General features: G+C 37.6%; 1 protein-coding gene across 1 annotated transcript in view; it reads right to left on the reverse strand.

The window, feature by feature from the left end:
- The window catches only part of ARHGEF38 (Rho guanine nucleotide exchange factor 38), a gene marked incomplete at its 3' end in the record, with an annotated part of 160,928 nt that overhangs the window by 31,970 nt on the left and 111,189 nt on the right, over positions 1 to 17,769 (reverse strand). Inside the window, exons 4-5 of the mRNA XM_080663968.1 lie at positions 15,002 to 15,149; positions 8,510 to 8,527 (exon numbers count right to left, since the gene is read on the reverse strand). Coding sequence (XP_080520094.1) covers positions 8,510 to 8,527; positions 15,002 to 15,149 — 166 coding nt within the window. The remainder of the gene's footprint in view (positions 1 to 8,509; positions 8,528 to 15,001; positions 15,150 to 17,769) is intronic.

Genomic DNA, 17,769 nt, shown 5'->3' on the forward strand with positions numbered 1-17,769 from the left:
CAAGCTTGGTCATGTCATTGTCCAAGCCACCATCATTCATTTTTCAGCCAGAATGTAGCAGTTTCTAAAAACCTCTGTGCAAAGAGGCAAGTAAAAAGACATTGTAAATGAAACATGGATGAAAATCATACTTTGAGTCCCTTCTGGTGGACAGATATATTTGCTTGCTTTCCTTTTTGCATGTATTTAGTAGAGAATACAGACACTGCTTTCAAATACTGATAGGTGGATTTTCCATTCTTCAATTATTATTTTTAAATACTAATATGGATAGACAACAGACCACATGATTGCAATAATGAAATAATCTAAAAATCACTGAACAAAATGAGAAAAGTTGCCTGTTAGGAAAAGATCTGAAGTTACCTTAGATACCATCTAATTGAACTCTTCATTTGAATATTGAGAAACTAAGGAACTTTGATTATCATGTGTATGTGCATAGATGTGCGTGTGCTCATGTGCGTGCGTGTGCATGCGCATACAAACACAGACACACACACACACACACACACACACACACACCAGTCACTATCAAATCTTCCATCTTGTTTCTCTATTTGGCAGTTTATGCTCAGTTTCTCTGTCACCACTCCAGCATGACATATAGTGTTTTCTCTCAATGGATATTGGTAGACTGACAGATTTCTCAGATTTTTTGTAATGTGCTTTTATTGTACATTGAACTTATTTTCCCTCCCCAAATTTCCAATGGTCCTAATAACTGAGGAATTTTGTTGTTTTTTTTCAGCAAGACCAAAATAAAAAAGCTTTTTCAAGGGAGTAAAGGGTTGCTTTACATGACTTATCTTGTACTTTCTACCCATTGGCACAAAATCTATTAAGGAAATGAGGTAATTAGACAGGGTAGCAAAAAAGAAATGAGGGGGCAAGGAAGAGAGAGATGTTATTAGTTTCCAAGAGAACTAGGTGAAGCAAATGAAAGAAAATATAAATATTATGAATACTAAAAAAATAATAAGTAAAAACATATTTCCTAACTGATGCTGTATCAATAGCTGAACCTTTGCTATGAAGTACACATTTTCTCACATTTCTTAAGCAAAGGTGCTTTAATAATACAACAATTTAGAAACTTAAGTAGACTTACAATTCCCTTAAGTAAGAACAAATCAGAATATAGAAGGTATTAACTAGAAAAAAAACATATTATCTATATGAATATGATCAGAATTTCTTCTGAGTTTTTCAACCATCACCAAATAGCAGTTTATTTAATCTGCTAAAAATCACTGAAAATACCATCAAAATATAAATATAGTCAACAATTCAATAAGAAAACTCAGTTTTAATAGGATAGTTTATCAGTGTGGTCCATTGTTATATAAATTTTTATTTTTAAAATCCCCAAATATATTAAAGCATACCCTGTTTCTTTGAGCTTCCCTTTCTTCTTTATTAAGTTCTGTCAAAACCCAAAGTAGACCCTTCACTACTTCTTTTCCCATCACTCTTTGGCAACAAAATTCTGTTCTCTCCCTTTTATGTTTCAAATGACAATAATAACAATGATAAATGATTATCATTTCTCTTAAAAGCATCACAAATGCAAATATTAAAAAGGCTCTCTCAAAAACAAGAGCCCTCTTTTGTCTTCAGACTTGCACTTTGGACAGGTGCTCAAGTGATGAGCAGTGATGTTCTGTACCCGCATCACACAAGCAACGTGGTTAAGAAAATAGAGGATGTGTTAAAATAATGACACTCCAGGCATTCGGTGCCACAACGCTCACCCATCTAAACCCTCACAATAAAATTACGTTCTGATAACTTTGAGGCAGTGCATCCTATGTGTGACACCACCCAGCTCAGCCAGGCAGCCAATTACCACATACCTCCCCCACAGAAAGTAGCTGAATGTAACAATTTCCCAGATATATTGAGTTGAAAACTAAGGTGGTTACTAATTTATAATTCTGTTTCATCTTCCTCCCACTTATCATAAATACTTTGGCAAGTATTTGGTACCATAAGTAGCTACACTAATCTCATTAGAAATTATTATTGGGACTTTACAAAATCAAGTAAATACAGCTGGCTTTGCTTTCTTTTAGCAACATTCAGTTTTGCTATAAAGAGCTTCACATCAAATACAAGAAAATATTTCCACAATGAAAATAAAAATGACATTTAAACAATGTAAAAACTATGATGGGAAACAACACTGAGGCACATCGGTATTTCTTAATTAGAGGGAGAAAATGAGAGAAAGGAAAAATAATCATATAACTATTGATCATATTAGTTTGAATTTCCTCTATTTTACGACCATAAGTATCCGAAATTTAATATTTAATTTACAGTAGCCACAAACCAACTACATTACGATTGATTTTTTTCAATGTACAGTATTCTCCCTTTAAAACACATTAAGTCACTTTTAGAGGAAACTGTATATTGCTACTAATAACAACCAAATAACATTTGCCATAAATTAAAAAAAGCTGTGAAAATACAGAACTATCAGTAAATGTTAGAAGATGTAAAGAAGATGAATGAATGATAAATTGATATAGCAGACCAGAGAACCAAAAATATGGATAGGTAATAATTATTTTTCCAAAAGTTCATTAATTAGAGTTCCTGAGAACCTATGGTAGTAGAAAGAGAGGGAGATGGGGATTAGGATAAAAAGGGACTAGTTGAAAATCTGTTTCAGAAACCTTTTTTAGGGTGCCATACAAATAAAGGGGATCATCTGAAGGACTAAGAAAGACCTGTTGGAAATTAAAAGATAATAGCAGAAATAAAAACTCACAGTGTTGGGGGGAAAAATATTCAGGAACTTTCCAGAGAGAAGAACAAAAATATAAAGGGATTGAGAATAAAAGGAAAATACAGAAAATTAGAGGACTGTTTTAGGAAGGTCAATATCAAAATAATAAGATTCCAAGAAAAAGAGAGTAGAGCTCATATGGGGAGGAAATCATCAGTGAAGTAACTTGAGAAAAGGACATGAGTTGTCAGGTTTAAAGACCTAACTGAGTATCCAGAACAATGGATGAAATGGATTCACACCCTGGAATTCATGAAACTTCAGACTTTTGGAGATAAAGACAAGATCTCACAATCCTTCAGAGAAACATATAAACAAACAGGTATAAACAAATGATTAAGAATCCAAACAAGCTTCAGATTTCTCGTAGCAACACTGGAAACTAGAAAACAATGAGAACTTACCATTAAAATTTGAAGATGAATGATATTCAATTTGGAATTCTCTATTGCTTAGAATTCAATAGTTTAGAATTCAAACTATAAATTAAGAGTGAGGATAAAATAAAGATATTTTGGATATAAAAGTTCTCAAAATTTTACTTCCCATTCATTCTTTGATGAATAGAAGAAACTATTGTAGGACATCCTCCACAAAAACAGGAAAGAGGCAAAGAGAATTTCCAGGATGATGGCAGGGGAATTCCTGAAAGACAGTTGTGCCCAGCGTCACTAGTCCAAACCAGCAGGCCAGAGGCTTTGGGAGAACCTTCCTTAGGGAGGTGGAAGTGATAGTATACAGAACATATTTGGGTGTCTTGAAATATGACTAACTGTGAGTTTAGCATTAATGATTAGCAGAAAGAAAACTAAGAGGGAAAAAACAATAGTTAACTCACAGAAAGACAAATAATCATTTATTCCAAGGTTTAGCTCTGACAAGAACTTACTCAGATATCCTCAGATATAATAATTCCAACACTGATTATTCCTCTACTCCAAAGTATAATGCAACTACATAAGGAGAATGGAGAGGTGGGAAGAATGTGTGTGCGTGTGTGTGCGTGTGCATGTGCGTGTGCGTGTGTGTGTGTGTGTGTGTGTGTGTGTGTGTGTAGAGGAGATGGGGTAGAAAAGAGAGATAAATTATTGTCTTCTACAGGGAAAAGTCAGTACATAATACTCAAAAAGGTGAAACCAAACATGTTTTCAGAGTCAGGAAGATAAATTCCAAAAGAGTCAACTAAAAGATGTGTTCCCATGAAGAGCATTAACAGCAGGAAGGAAGTTGACTACTATTTTTTCTTAAATTCTGCCTTTTTAAACCATGGTACATATATAACTTTAACAAAAGAGAAACTTTTTAAAGAAAGAAACATGCAGGACTACCCAAGAAATTCTGAAATGAAGAGTGCTGAGCTGGGATAAGGTCGAGCTGGTATCTTACCTAATAATAGACAAACATGTAAATTGACTGTACCTCCGCTACACCCACAGCCAATCAGGGTGAGTATGCAAATTAACCCAACAAAGATGGTGGGTTAATTTGCATATGCAGGCATGGAGCGGCTGGGAGGGGCGGGACGCCTGCTATGAGCGGGAGGGAGGGCGGCAGAGGGAGCTACAGGAGCGGTGCTCTGGACAGAAGCAAGGACTTGCCGGCTCCCGGGCATCTGGGAGTGAAGCCAGGGGCCTATTCTTGCACAAATATCATGCAACGGGCCTCTAGTTAAAATATAAAGCTGCAAAAGCGAAAGGAGTTTGCTATGGGTACATCCATGGGCAGGTGATTAGCACAAAGTAGAAAAATCAAGAAATATATACAGGTCTGTATGAAAATATGTACATGGTAACTGTGACATTCCTACTCAGTGGAAAAATTAATATCAGGTTTTGTAATAATTAGCTAGCTACATAGAAAAAATAATAAAAATAAATTCTTTGCACCAAAATAATTTATAGCTAGATTGAAGATTTAAATGTTAAAAATGAAACGCTTCAATAATTTGAATAAATCAAAGGATTACACTTTGAAAACATTCTTGGAACTTCTAAGTAAGACACAAAATCCAAAAACCACAGTAGAAAAAGTGATAAATCTTTTAAAAATTTTACTCTATAAAACTTTACAGATAAAAACAAAACAGAACAAGCCATAAAGTATGTTAAAAGTCAAATGGTGCCGAAACCGGTTTGGCTCAGTGGATAGAGCGTCGGCCTGCGCGGACTGAAGGGTCCCGGGTTCGATTCCGGTCAAGGGCATGTACCTTGGTTGCGGGCACATCCCCAGTGGGGGGTGTGCAGGAGGCAGCTGATCGATGTTTCTCTCTCATCGATGTTTCTAGCTCTCTATCCCTCTCCCTTCCTCTCTGTAAAATATCAATAAAAAATATATATATTTAAAAAAAAAGTCAAATGGTAATCTGGAAAAATATTTATAGCACATAAGACAAAAAGGGGTTAATACATTCACTAATTAAAGAACCATTATCAATCTATTAGAAAAAGATGAACATCTCAATAAAAGTGAACAATCAATAAAAAGAATTCATTAGATGAGAAATGAAAATGATTAAGCATTTATGAAAATGCTAAAGATCAATATTAGTGAAAATTAAACCAACACATTACTATTTTTGGTCTATTACATTGCCACATATGGTAAGGATACAAATATTAATTATATCTAGGGCTGGCAAGTAGCAGATAAATGGACAACTCACATGTGGGCAGTGGGAATATAAATGAGTTCAACTTTTCTGAAATTCTCTGGTAATAAGTATCAAATACCCTTTGGTCTAGTAATCCCACTTATAGAAATTCATACTAAGAAAATAATCAAATTATTGTACAGAGATCATGTGTAAGAATGAACACACAGCATCAATCTTTACAGGACAGATAGACACAATTCAAGTACCTATAAGGATTTAAGTTGTGGTCTGTACATCAGATAGAATATTGTGCAGTCAGAAAGTGATGGGGGTTTATGTTTACTACATAGAAAGATGTCTAGGATGTATTGATGAATGGTAGCAAGTTGACGTACAAAAAATACATACATATGTGTCCTATTTTAGTTAATATGTGTGTATGTAGAGAAAAATATTGCGGTAAAGTCAGAAAATTCACATTGTAACAATGTTACAATGGTTAACTCTGGAATGTGACCACCCATTGTCTTTACTGTCCTCATTTTAATTTTCTGTATTTTGCAGTGTTTCTTCAATAATTGTAAAAATGCAAAGCTCAAGAAAAGAGAAAATAACTTACAACATGCTGAGATAAATAGAAACCCTGAGATCCAAAGGCTGGAATAGCTGGCCAGACAGAGAACACATACAGAAAAGTGTAAAAACATGAAAATCCAACCCTGCGGCTGAGAAGAGATTTAAATAGGCATGTTCTTCTTGCTTTAGAACAGGCGACTGTACCAGATGCTTTTTAGGGAGGGTGACTTTTTGGTTGGAGAATCTTTGATTCTTGTCACTTTGATTTTTACATACGATTATAATCCAAAGTAATCACTTTAGAAGTTATAATATCTTTGCCTTTCTCTGTACTTTTAAAAATGTAGATTAGAAAAAAAAACAAAAACAGAACATTTTCAGTTTCTATAAGGGATTGCTTTTTAAACCATTAAAAAACCCACACCTGCCCTCCCGGCATGGCTCAGTGGTTGAGCATTGACCTATGAACCAGGAGGTCCCGGTTTGATTCCCCGTCAGGGCACATGCCCGGGTTGCTGACTCAATCCTCAGTGGGGGGGCATGCAGGAGGCAGCAGACCAATGATTCTCTCTCATCTTTGATGTTTCTATCTCTCTCTCCCTCTCCCTTTCTCTCTGAAATAAATAAAAATATATTTTTAAAAAACCACCCTCCTAAATGCACTCTGGGCTGCAACCTTCCTGGCCTCAGCCGCTAAGGAGCTGAACAATTACACAGCACTTGATGCGGCCTTTTACCCTTTCATGTTGCAGCTCGTGTGCCTCCTGACCCCCGCGAGAGAAACAAGAAGGAAGACAGGGCAGACATGGCTTTGATCTTCATCCAGCCACACACTGTGAATACGCGGCCTCTTTTCAGTTCTTGATGCACAGAATAGGCGAGAGGGGCCACACACAGCGGATAACTCCCACACCGCAGGAGTGGCGCAAAAGCTACTGCAATTTTTTAAGCAACTGTTTCAATACAATGTGCTGTTTGTTACAGGTTTTCTGTATGGAGCAGCCTATGCATACGAACTGCATTAAAATAAGTTAATCTCTCACTGTCCTCCTCTGAATCTCTCTCTCTCCATTTTTTGCTTATAAACATCTAAGCTTTAGGAAAAGAAATCTAAGCAGAATTTGCAACATATTACACGCTGTACTCATCCAGCTCAGTGACTCTCCACTCCTAGGTACCATGATGCCAGGGGCATAGACTTTATAATGAGACCCCATTCCCTACCCCGCCCCCATCCTCATCAACTGTCGTCGGAGAGAAGCCAGGAAGGCCCTGGTGTGTGGACGGACCAAAAAGCAAAAAGCCCTCCTGTCCTCTTACCCACATCTTCAAATTCAAGTGATTTGGGAACTCACTGAACAAACTTATTCATATCTGTTTACACTGTAGGATTTTTTTCCTTTGGTGAAAAAACGTATGAAGTGAGAGACCTGGGTGCTTGTTTGGTGTGTCAAAAGCCAACTTTCCAGCCTGGTTGAGGTATCAAGCCTTAGCCCGCAAGTCCCCTGGGTGATGCCAGATGCCCACCTCTTCCACTCACTCTGGAATTCTGTCTTTGTCATGGCTGTTTGGCACCAAAGCATGAATAGTGACAGGTATTTACAGGTTAAATATAATTTTTACTTTGTAAATTTTGTGTTTTATCTATATAAGGTTTCCAGAGTAGAATTCACACACACACACACACACACACACACACACACACACACACACACACACAGAGAGAGAGAGAGAGAGAGAGAGAGAGAGAGAGAGAGAGAGAGAGAGAGAGAGAGAAGGAACTCAGGACCTTCATAGTTACTGACCACACCAAGCCAACCAAGCATGTGCTTTTTCAAGTCCTATATATTTGAGTTTGTAGGTATGTCAACATCATCCTTTCAGTATTAGGCTAAACGTGCTTTTCTTATATAAAAATGGGCATCTTCCAAAATGTGCATGTGTGTGTGTTGTTTTTATAAGGTAATTTCTATACTGTCTGAGTGACCAACTATTTCATCTTAATATTTCATTCTCATGCTATATATGTGGATATGATTTTTTCTTTATAAATCATATGAGATCCAATGAGAAGAAACCCAATATTTTGCTAAAATGCATAAGGAGTCTTTTCTTTTGTACATTAATCAATAGAAACTTCAAAAACATTATGGTATCAACCTGAGATTTTTTAAAGACTATTGTTGCAGTCAGGAAAAAGAGTTTTGAACACATTAAGATTCCTAAACATATCTGTGATGAGCAGTTCCTGAAGAGTTCCTGGCCCTCGCAAACATGTGATTTAAGTGAATTACATCCCAGGATTCTTCTAAAAGTTAAGGAAAGTACATGTAGTAAGAATTTAATATATAAGATCATCTCAGACAAATTGGAAATAAGTGCTCTAATAATGTCTATGGCAAATGCCTTCAAAGTCTTGATTTATTTATTAAAAGCAATAAACATAATTGTAAAAACTAAAATGTCTGATTTGTGCAGAAATATTAACAGCTTTTCCTCATGATTTTTACATTTGATTTTATTATTAAGATAAAAATACTTACTCTTGCATGTATATGTTCCTGTAAGAGAAGAGAAAAAAGTAAACTCATGTAAATCCACATATGTGAGGTAATATACAAGCATTGTAAAGATTTTTAAATTTTATTAAATAAAATAAGGTAATAAGTCATTTTCGTGAATGTTTTATAGAATCGGTCTCATTGTTTTATAATCAGGTCACTTAAGCTTTATTTTAGTATATTTGCACCATTTTTGCTTTACTCCTTATAGTATAAGGTTAAAAACCGCTGATCCAGATTATAGTTAATAAATTTTCATCATTTGAAAATGTATTTAAAGATCAATTTTTGTTTATATTATAAAAAAGAATCTATTAAACATAATAAGAAAAACTGAGATTACAAGATTACAAGGGAAGGTGATTGACTTGCAGAAAACCATACGTTCTGCAACATCACATATAGTGTGATGCAGATTAAAACATTATAAAATTCAATGAGGGACTTCCACGAAAACTTTCACAAGGCATTGCTAGCTTTTTCCATTTTGCTCAAGTAAAACTCACATCCTTCCCAGGCAATGTCCTCTCCTCTCCTCCACCTCCTCTCTACCTCCTTTGCTGTTGGTCCTTGTCTTTCCCCTCCAAGGCAACCAACAGGCCTCCCCGCTCTTTCTGAAGCTGGAAGACACGCTCCTGCCTGCAGGCCTTCGCAGCGCCGTGCTGCCTGCTCTTCCTCCAGATGCGGCTCACTCCTCATGGCCTTCAGCTCTCTGCTCAAATGCTCCTTCCCAGTGAAGCCTTCCCTGACCAACCCTGCCTCCCACCGAACTCTTTATCCTCACACTCTGCTTTATTTCTCTCCCTTATGCTTTGCCACTTCCTAATATAGTATATCCCTCTTCCGTTTACTGTCTTTCTCTCTCCACTCCCCCCCTACTCCCCAGCAAGACAAGGATTTATGCTTGCTTTGCTCTTGGCTGTAGCCCCAGGACCTGAAAAAGTGGCTGGCAGGAGGGCAAAACATATTTGTCAAAGTAATTAATTAACAATAAAAAAAGTGAGAATCATCCAAGTTAAAATTTCAGGAATAAGAGTAATGAAGTTTTTCTCTAAAAGCCTCTAGAGAAGTCAAGTAATGACCGGTATTAATAACATGATCCCCTTGCTCTCTGGTTTCCAGTGTTCTAGAATACAATAAATGTTTTCAATATAGAACACATTTTAAACCTATCCCATAACTGTAGATGGTCTTTTCATATTAAGTGATTGAGAAAAATTCAATGATAAATCCCTATGCTGAACTCAGTAAGTTTGAGGAACGTTTTCACTTCCATGAAGAATTGCACCCCCACTACCCCTTGCCCAATGTTCCCTTCCATTCACTGCCTTTAAGCTCACATTCTTCCCCCAATTTCTCTCCCTTTCTAATTAGGAATTTTTGTTTTTCCAGTATGTGCTGTGGATCATACATCAGAAAATTTGGGAGTGAAGTTGACTAAAAATAAAAATGCATTTTTCTATGGAAACAAACAAGTGAGCAAGGTGATCATTTGGGAACCAAAACACATACTTTAAAGTTGAAAGAAAAGATTATTCTTTTCCCTCCTAGAGACAACATGGAAAATTCTTCTCCTTCTATTTCATTTATTTCAAATAAAACTTAAAATGCTGTGTTTAATGTAAGTATAACATTTTATGAAAAGGAAACTGCGAGACCTTCAACACATTTTCCCTGTTGGTGTAGTGATATAATGGTCCTATGTTATCACATCTTTTTATTTACTCTCTCTCTCTCTCTTTTTTTTTTCTAAATCTCTCTTTTAGGATAAAAGTTTCCTAGAAGTTAACCCCAGCCAAGGACAATTCAGGAGAAAGTTAAATTGTTTACCCCTTGTGGGGTAAACTAACTCAATATGTCCACTGACGGTAATACCCCCTATCCTCATGGGTTTATTATAATTTGACTCACAATTAACAGAAGTTTTTATGTGACTATTCCTTACAGATTAGTCTTTCCTTAGTTCAAACATGATGCCACATAACAAGGAAATGAAGGAATTTCCAAAAGTGCTTTTAATTTTTATGTGAAACATTACCTTAGAATAATATTAAGAAATACAAAATGTGGTAAACAAATTGAAAGCTATTCCTTTTGAGTTTGCCTTGTATGAACTTTTAACTTCCCTCCTGAATGGAGAAGTTTTTGCTGGAATATGATCAGCCAGAGCATCCAAATGACTGTAAGTTAGAAGTTTTCCTTCTATGGATGATGGACTTAGGAAGATACATTTATAACAACTAGAGGTGAAGCTAGAAATGTGTCTTCCAGGTACCAAAAATTTTGGAAAAACCCCTTCATTCTATTATTATTATTATTATTATTATTATTATTATTATTATTATTACAAAATACACAGATCTCTAGGGCCTCTGAAAGGCAGCAGGGATTTGGCGGTATTTACAACAAGAAAAACAGAAAAAGGAGGCAGCAGACAGGCTGTGCTAATTATAGCTACACTGGCATTTAGAACTATTCTATTTTTCACTTTTCTCATACAGAGGAGAAACCTTAAATAGCCCCCAAGAGACAGAGTAACTAGATCTTTAGCAAATAACTTCCATGAATTTAGAGACTGCATTAATACAGTGTTAAGGCAACTATGTAAATACTCCTTGATGAATAAGTAAAAACTTGCAAGTTTCCAATTTGTGTGCTACGGATGCAGATGTGGAGCTGCGCTTCAGCTAGTTTTAGTCTTTTCTTTCTTAAGGTCTCCGAACCCTGAAATTACTGCTTAGATTGCGTCTATAGTTATGGAAAAAGCCCAGGTGCCTCAGGGGCAGCAGTGAGAGAAAACGGAGGCCATTTCTCCTTCTAAGTAGGTCTTGATTGTGTGCCCACCTCACGAGGGTACTGGTTAATGTGCCGATTCCTGGATCGGACCCTCAGCCATCCCATTTATTATTGTTGTTGTTGTTTTGGTCTGGAGCAGAGTTTAGGAGTCTGCATGTTTAGTATACATCCCTGGTTGATCTGACGCAGGGGAACAAGCACACCAAAAAATACTGCCCTAACATTCCCAAGGGATTCAAAATCATTTTCTGGATACAAATATTATTTTCTCGTTTGAAAGATACTGGGCTTCAGAGAATAGCCAAAGGTTATGAGCTCACATCTGTTACAGAACCAAACAATCTCTCTATCATCTTCTTGGAAATTAGTCTTGAATCTCACCGTGACAGCTCCTGGTGTGTTATTTACATTAACTCTGGCATTGTCATTCAACTTTCCAGATGGTTTTGTTTATCTACCCAAGTAGAAGGTGTGTTCCTAGGAGGCAAGAACTACCTATGCTTATACATATATATTTTAAATGACTTCAACATTATGTAGCAGTCTTAATAAATATTTATTAAGCCCTCAATAAACTTATTTTAATTTTGGTTAAAATGCAACCTAAGTTTCTTAAAATTCCGCTTTAACTTCTGAAGCATGAAACCACTTCTTTCATGGGTATTGCTTCAAACCCACTTATTCTAATATCCCTTGCACGGTAGAAAATGGAGGCTGCACCTAATATTCATTAGAAATTGGCAACTGGGCACTTGGGCTCTGTTATTTAGCCACAAGGAAAAGGCAGAGCCACAGTAATAGCTTTGACTGATTACTTGGCAAGGGAAACCAAGCCCTTGGGTGTTCCAGACTCTCTTTGGCCTATAAACCTGTTTGAAAACCTGTTTCTCAGAATTTAAAGCTTAGCTCAATTGAGGTCAGTATTATAGTAATGTCAATAATTCTCCTGCTCTCTGCTTTCAGGCAGACCAGTACAATTCATCATTAACTTTATGTTCATGGAAAGGCAACTTTTGGGAAAAGAGCTCTAACTTAAGCTACTTTATTTTGATTTTCTTTCCCTTAAAAAATAGTCCTGCCAATATTAATTTCTTTGGATTTTGTGCTTTCTAAACCTTAGCACCTTCCAGTGCCTGAAATTACTCTCTAAAACCAGACTGGTGCTGAATACACAAGATTTGGGACATCACCAGGGCAATAACTTGAGGCTTTCAGAAAAAGATCAAAGAAACCATTGGGTCTGAAAGTAATTTTCAGTAATTCGGACGTCATGAAGTTTGAAGATTAACCTCTGCCTTTAGCTAGTTTTTAAGGGGTCTGATATGGAGCTCTACTGCCTAGTGGAATATTCTGGCAGGGTCGATCTCTTTCTCTTAGGAGTCAAAAGCTTCACGAATAATACACGAATGTTCATCCCCTCTGAGCAGACAGCTCCACCTCTGGGCAGCTGTTAACTGCACCTGCCAAAGTAATGAACTGCGTCCTCTCCCCGTTCGGAGCGCCATTCCTGGGGTTGGAGTTGGACTGATGGTCGTTAGCTGTTCCGCTACCATAAGATTTCTCTCTTTCATTCTAGAAGCTGAGGAAGGGAAATGGCTCAATATAGACATTTATTGGATCAGATAGAAAAGGTGTTCATTCACATCCAGGATAACACCATTATTTCTCCCTAGGAATAAAAAGTATCTTTATATTTAGAAGAGTTTTCTCTTAATATATTAATTTAATAATACAAATACAACTTCAAACTTTAAGGTTTCTGTGAATTGATTTGCTAACATTAAACTGACTTTCAAATAGTGGAGAAATAATGAACTGGAGCTGCTCATTACATATTATCTTTAAGAATTACCTGATCAGCCCTAGCCAGTTTGGCTTAGTAGATAGATAGAGCGTCAGCCCAGGGACTGAAGAGTCCAGGGTTCAATTCCAGTCAAGGGCATGTACCTTGGTTGCAGGCTTGATCCCCAGCCCTGGTCGGGGCCTGGGAGGAAATTGATGTGTCTCTCTCATAATGATGTTCTCTCTCTCTGTCTCTCCCTCTTCCTTCCACTCTCTAAAAATAAGTGGAAAAATATCCTCAGGTGAGGATTAAAAAAAAAGGAATTACCTGATCATTTTGAGCTCCTAATGGGCAGGGTCTAAGACTTCTTTATTTTTGCATTTTCAGCACTCATTCCAGAACGATGCTTGGTGCATCACAAGCACCAAGTAAATTATTTAGATTTAGTGACTTAAATATATTTTCTTTTCCACAACATGGGCAGAAAAATGGTTAAAGAACTGTAATAACTTTTTGACCAGTAGAGGGCAATAAAGTTAGTTTTTAAACCCACTTTCAGTTCCAGCTTTCATCTGCAAAGACTTTCTCTAGAGTAATCTCACTTAGTCTCCTGATTTCACTTTAATTCAGCTACCAGCCTTTTGTACTCTAGCAGGACCCCCATTTGGGCCCTACAATAGTGTGTGTATAAGGGGATATACCAGCAGACTGGTGTGCATTGATTTATACACCATAGCTCTCTCTGTTTGGTTAATTCTGCTGGTGTATAAGGGGATACACCAGCAGGCTGGTGTGCATTGATTTATACACCACAGCTCCTCTGTTTGGTTAATTCTCGGCCTAATCAAAACCACTTGACAAGAAGTAATCCTGAAAGACCACAACAGAACCACTGGGTACGATGTGGGCTAGGGCAGACATTTTGGTTTTAAGCTTCATGCGGTAGAAAACTATATATACAATAAAATACCAATTTCATGTAAAAGAATCACTCTCAACACATGTCCACATGTATGCCTATAGATAAGATCAGAAGAAAATGCAAATTGTGGTTATTAATACATGGTTTAGTGAGGAGTTAACACATGGAATAGCAAGGGTTTTTATCTTATTCATGTTTTCTTATTTTTTCCAGATTTTTACAGTGCATATATATTTCTTCTAGATAAAAACAAAATATTATGTGGCACCTCCCACTAACAATTTAGGAACGAGGAGGAAGGCATGACTAATTTTTCAGAAACAAAATTTAACAGGGCTGAACACTTTAACAGTGTTTGCCAGTCTCCCCTCTGTGGGAAGGTGAAGGCCATCTAGAGAGTCATGGACATGCCACTGACTTGATTATCCCATGTTCCCCAGGGGTCACGGACCCACGTGTTGTCTCACACATTCCTCCAGTGGAGCTGGCAAGCAACGACAGCTGTAAGGAGGGACTTTTCTTCTACATTTCACTTTTCTTTTTTTTTTTTTTAGAGAGGGAGAGAAAGAAATATCAACCTGAGAGGGAAACATGGATCGGCTGCCTCCTGCACACCCCCTTCTGGGGATCAAGCCCGCAACGCCAGCATGTGCCCTGTCCTGGAATCGAACCCTGATCTCTTGGTTCCTGGGTCAATGCTCAACCATGGGCCACACTGGCCGGGACATTTCACTTTTTGATGTTGCATTATTCTATTTTCACAGAGCCCGAGTTTTCTCCTATGTTATTTTTAGTCATCTTTGCACAGGGGGGAAAAGTCAATCAGGGTTTCTGGCACGCCAGCTTTTCATAAAGAGAACGCAAAGTAGAGCATCCTACCAGTCCCATAAAACCCAGGATTTACGTGAGATCTTTCATCTGCATCCAGTTAAAATGTTCCCTGCTAGGAAATCATCATTGGAAAAGGCCTTACTGTAAGGACTGGACGCAGAGGCTCAATTGTTGCTTCAGCTCCTCCTCCTTTTCATAGGACTCGAGGACACTGTGCGCTTTGTCGTGGTGATAGCAGTATATTTTGTAAGTATCTTCCAGTGGCCCTTTAATCTCCAGGAATACTTCTCCTGACAAATGTAAAACAAAGGCAAAATGATATCAAGTCAGACCCCACGGGACTTCACATACTTCTTATTCAGCAACACTGACTAGTGTTGGATGGGTACCAGTCTATCCCCGGGGTTCTTCAGCAGGGGTGGGAGACATTAGTGACCTTCCCCCCTGTTCTTTCCCTTTTCGCCTCCCTCTTTTCCCTCTCCCTTTTTTTCCCTCCCGCCCTCCCCTTCTTTTAGAAGCCAAGGGTAATGAGCATAAGGGAGGGAGGTGGCCAGTGAAAGCTGGTTTTCTCAGCGGTGACTGTGCCCCTGGCTGGTGTGCAGGAGCCTGCTGAAGGGCAGCCTTTTAGGGCCAGTCTGTGTGGGTTTGGATTGGGCTGTGCTGCCAACGTGGACAGGTTATGACTTGGACAAGTTATTCTTACCTTCTGAGCCTATTTCCTCTCTTAGAAAATGGGAACAATAACAGATCAACTTCATAGGGTCCTTATTAAAATTAAAGACACAGTGTGTGTGTGTGTGTGTGTGTGTGTGTGTGTGTGAAGTTCAGAGTCCAGTATTACATAGTAAATGCTCAACATGGAGCAGCTATTGTTATTTAATAAAAGTATGGGAAGTGACAATTTAGGCACTAAAATGACATTTTCTTATATATTCCACCAACATTTCCTGAGGTTCTCTGAAAGGCAAGCCATGGAGTTTAAATAAAGTATTTCCTTAAATGTTATAATAAAAAGATTTGGCTATTATTTCTGTTAAAATAATGGACATAATAAATAATGTTAATTGGATAATACTATAAACAAGGGTTATGACTGTCTTCTTCATAAAGTAACTTGGGCGAATTGTGTCCCAGCATTTTAGAAATTATTTTGATACTATGATAAAATTGGGTCTCTAACTGACAGCTCCAATAGGTATTGAACAATGGTTTGACTTAATCACCCACTCCTTCACTTAAAAATGTATATTAAGCATCCACTACCCTACCCTGCACCTTGTTAAGCTGATTTGGGATACACTCAAAAAAAATATGTGATAGGGTCTGCTCTCAAAAGCATTGCAGATTTGGGCTTGATAATGATTTGGGCTAAATTGATTGGGAGCGATACAGACTTACTAGTCTGGCCCTATTATACTAACAAGTCACTCTTCCTTCAGAAATAGAAGTGCCCTTTGTATTTTCAACATGTTTTGCTCATATTAACGGCTCAACTCTCTGTATATATGAAGAGATACTAGTAAGAGGTTATGTATCCTTATTAAATAAGAATAGACAAATCTAAGTTTAAAAGAAATAAATTATTTTCCCAAAGTCCTAGCAATAGGCAACCTAAATTCCTAGTCCAGTACTGCTATCTCTCTCTCTCTCTCTCTCTCTCTCTCTCTCTCTCTCTCTCTCTCTCTCTCTCTCTTGCATTATCCCTCCACACATCAGAGCTTTGCTGGACACTATACAAAGTGATGCAGTTAGAAAGAATCAGAAATCACTGTCATGTAGCATTTGTGTGGTGACTTGGGGAATGACTTTAAAAATTTCTTTCTACCTCAATTCTATCATTTGTAAAATAGAAATAAGTAATAGCATCTCTGGAGATGAGTTTGAGAATTAAATGGGATGTAAAGCGTGCTCAGCATTGACAAGTTGCTCAATTAATGTCTTTCGTCTCTTAATGTTGCTCTATCTCTAGAATTAAAACACCAGTCCTTCTCTAATTCATATCCAGCCAATGAAAGGCTTTTCTTTCCTTTTCATTATATGGGATTTCCCTGTGAATGTAGACTGTGTGTGTGTGTGTGTATGTTGGACTTCTTCAGAAACTTAGCAACTGTGAGAATCTTTGGAACTGGAGGTATGAAGAATTCTTGTTTTGTCCCCAGTTTTGTACTGAGTTGATTGTTCTAGCAATGCAGGTCTTGTAGATTTGCTCTTCAAGACAGCAACACACACACAGTAAGAAACAGAGTAGTTATCAGAAGAGAAAATAAAATAGGATGGTGACTAAATTTAGTTGGGCAAAAGATGCGGAGAGCCTCCCAGGGACAGAGCCAGGTGGCACATGGGAGTGAGGCCTTGGGCTGGGCGGAGGAATTCGGCCCAGCAGTGGGAGTGAGCGGCAGGCTCTCAGGACGCTCAGGAGCGAGTCGGGAGAGAGGCTCTGAATGTACACAGCCCAGCACAACATGTATGTTCACTACAAAGCAGCATAGAAACAAAAGAAAGAAAGAGGTAAGGACGCTCATAAAGCCACAATAGAATCAAGTCAGAAAGTCAAAAAACAAAGGAAAAGACATTTATTTCACACACAATGAAACCATTAATTGTAAGTTCCTTTGTATTTTCTTTAACACAGTGGTCTAGTTTGAAAGAATATATATATCTCCCCTTAACAGCAGTCAAAGGTTTTATTCTTTCCCAAGTAAAATTCTGTTGGGGCTCTAATAATAATTATTAAAGTTAAAAGGTATGTAAGTACTCTAATTGAAGCCATTTATTCACCCAAAGGCCACTTACAGCACTGGCGGGCAGAATATTTGATTTCCTCCCAGCCCTACCAATGTATTCTGCTTCATAGCAGTGCAGATGAAGCCATGTGTTTGGCAGCAAAAAAAAAAAAAAAAAAAAAAATGA

Source organism: Plecotus auritus, assembly GCF_963455305.1.
Source record: "Plecotus auritus genome assembly, chromosome: 1".
Taxonomy (NCBI): Eukaryota; Metazoa; Chordata; class Mammalia; order Chiroptera; family Vespertilionidae; genus Plecotus; species Plecotus auritus.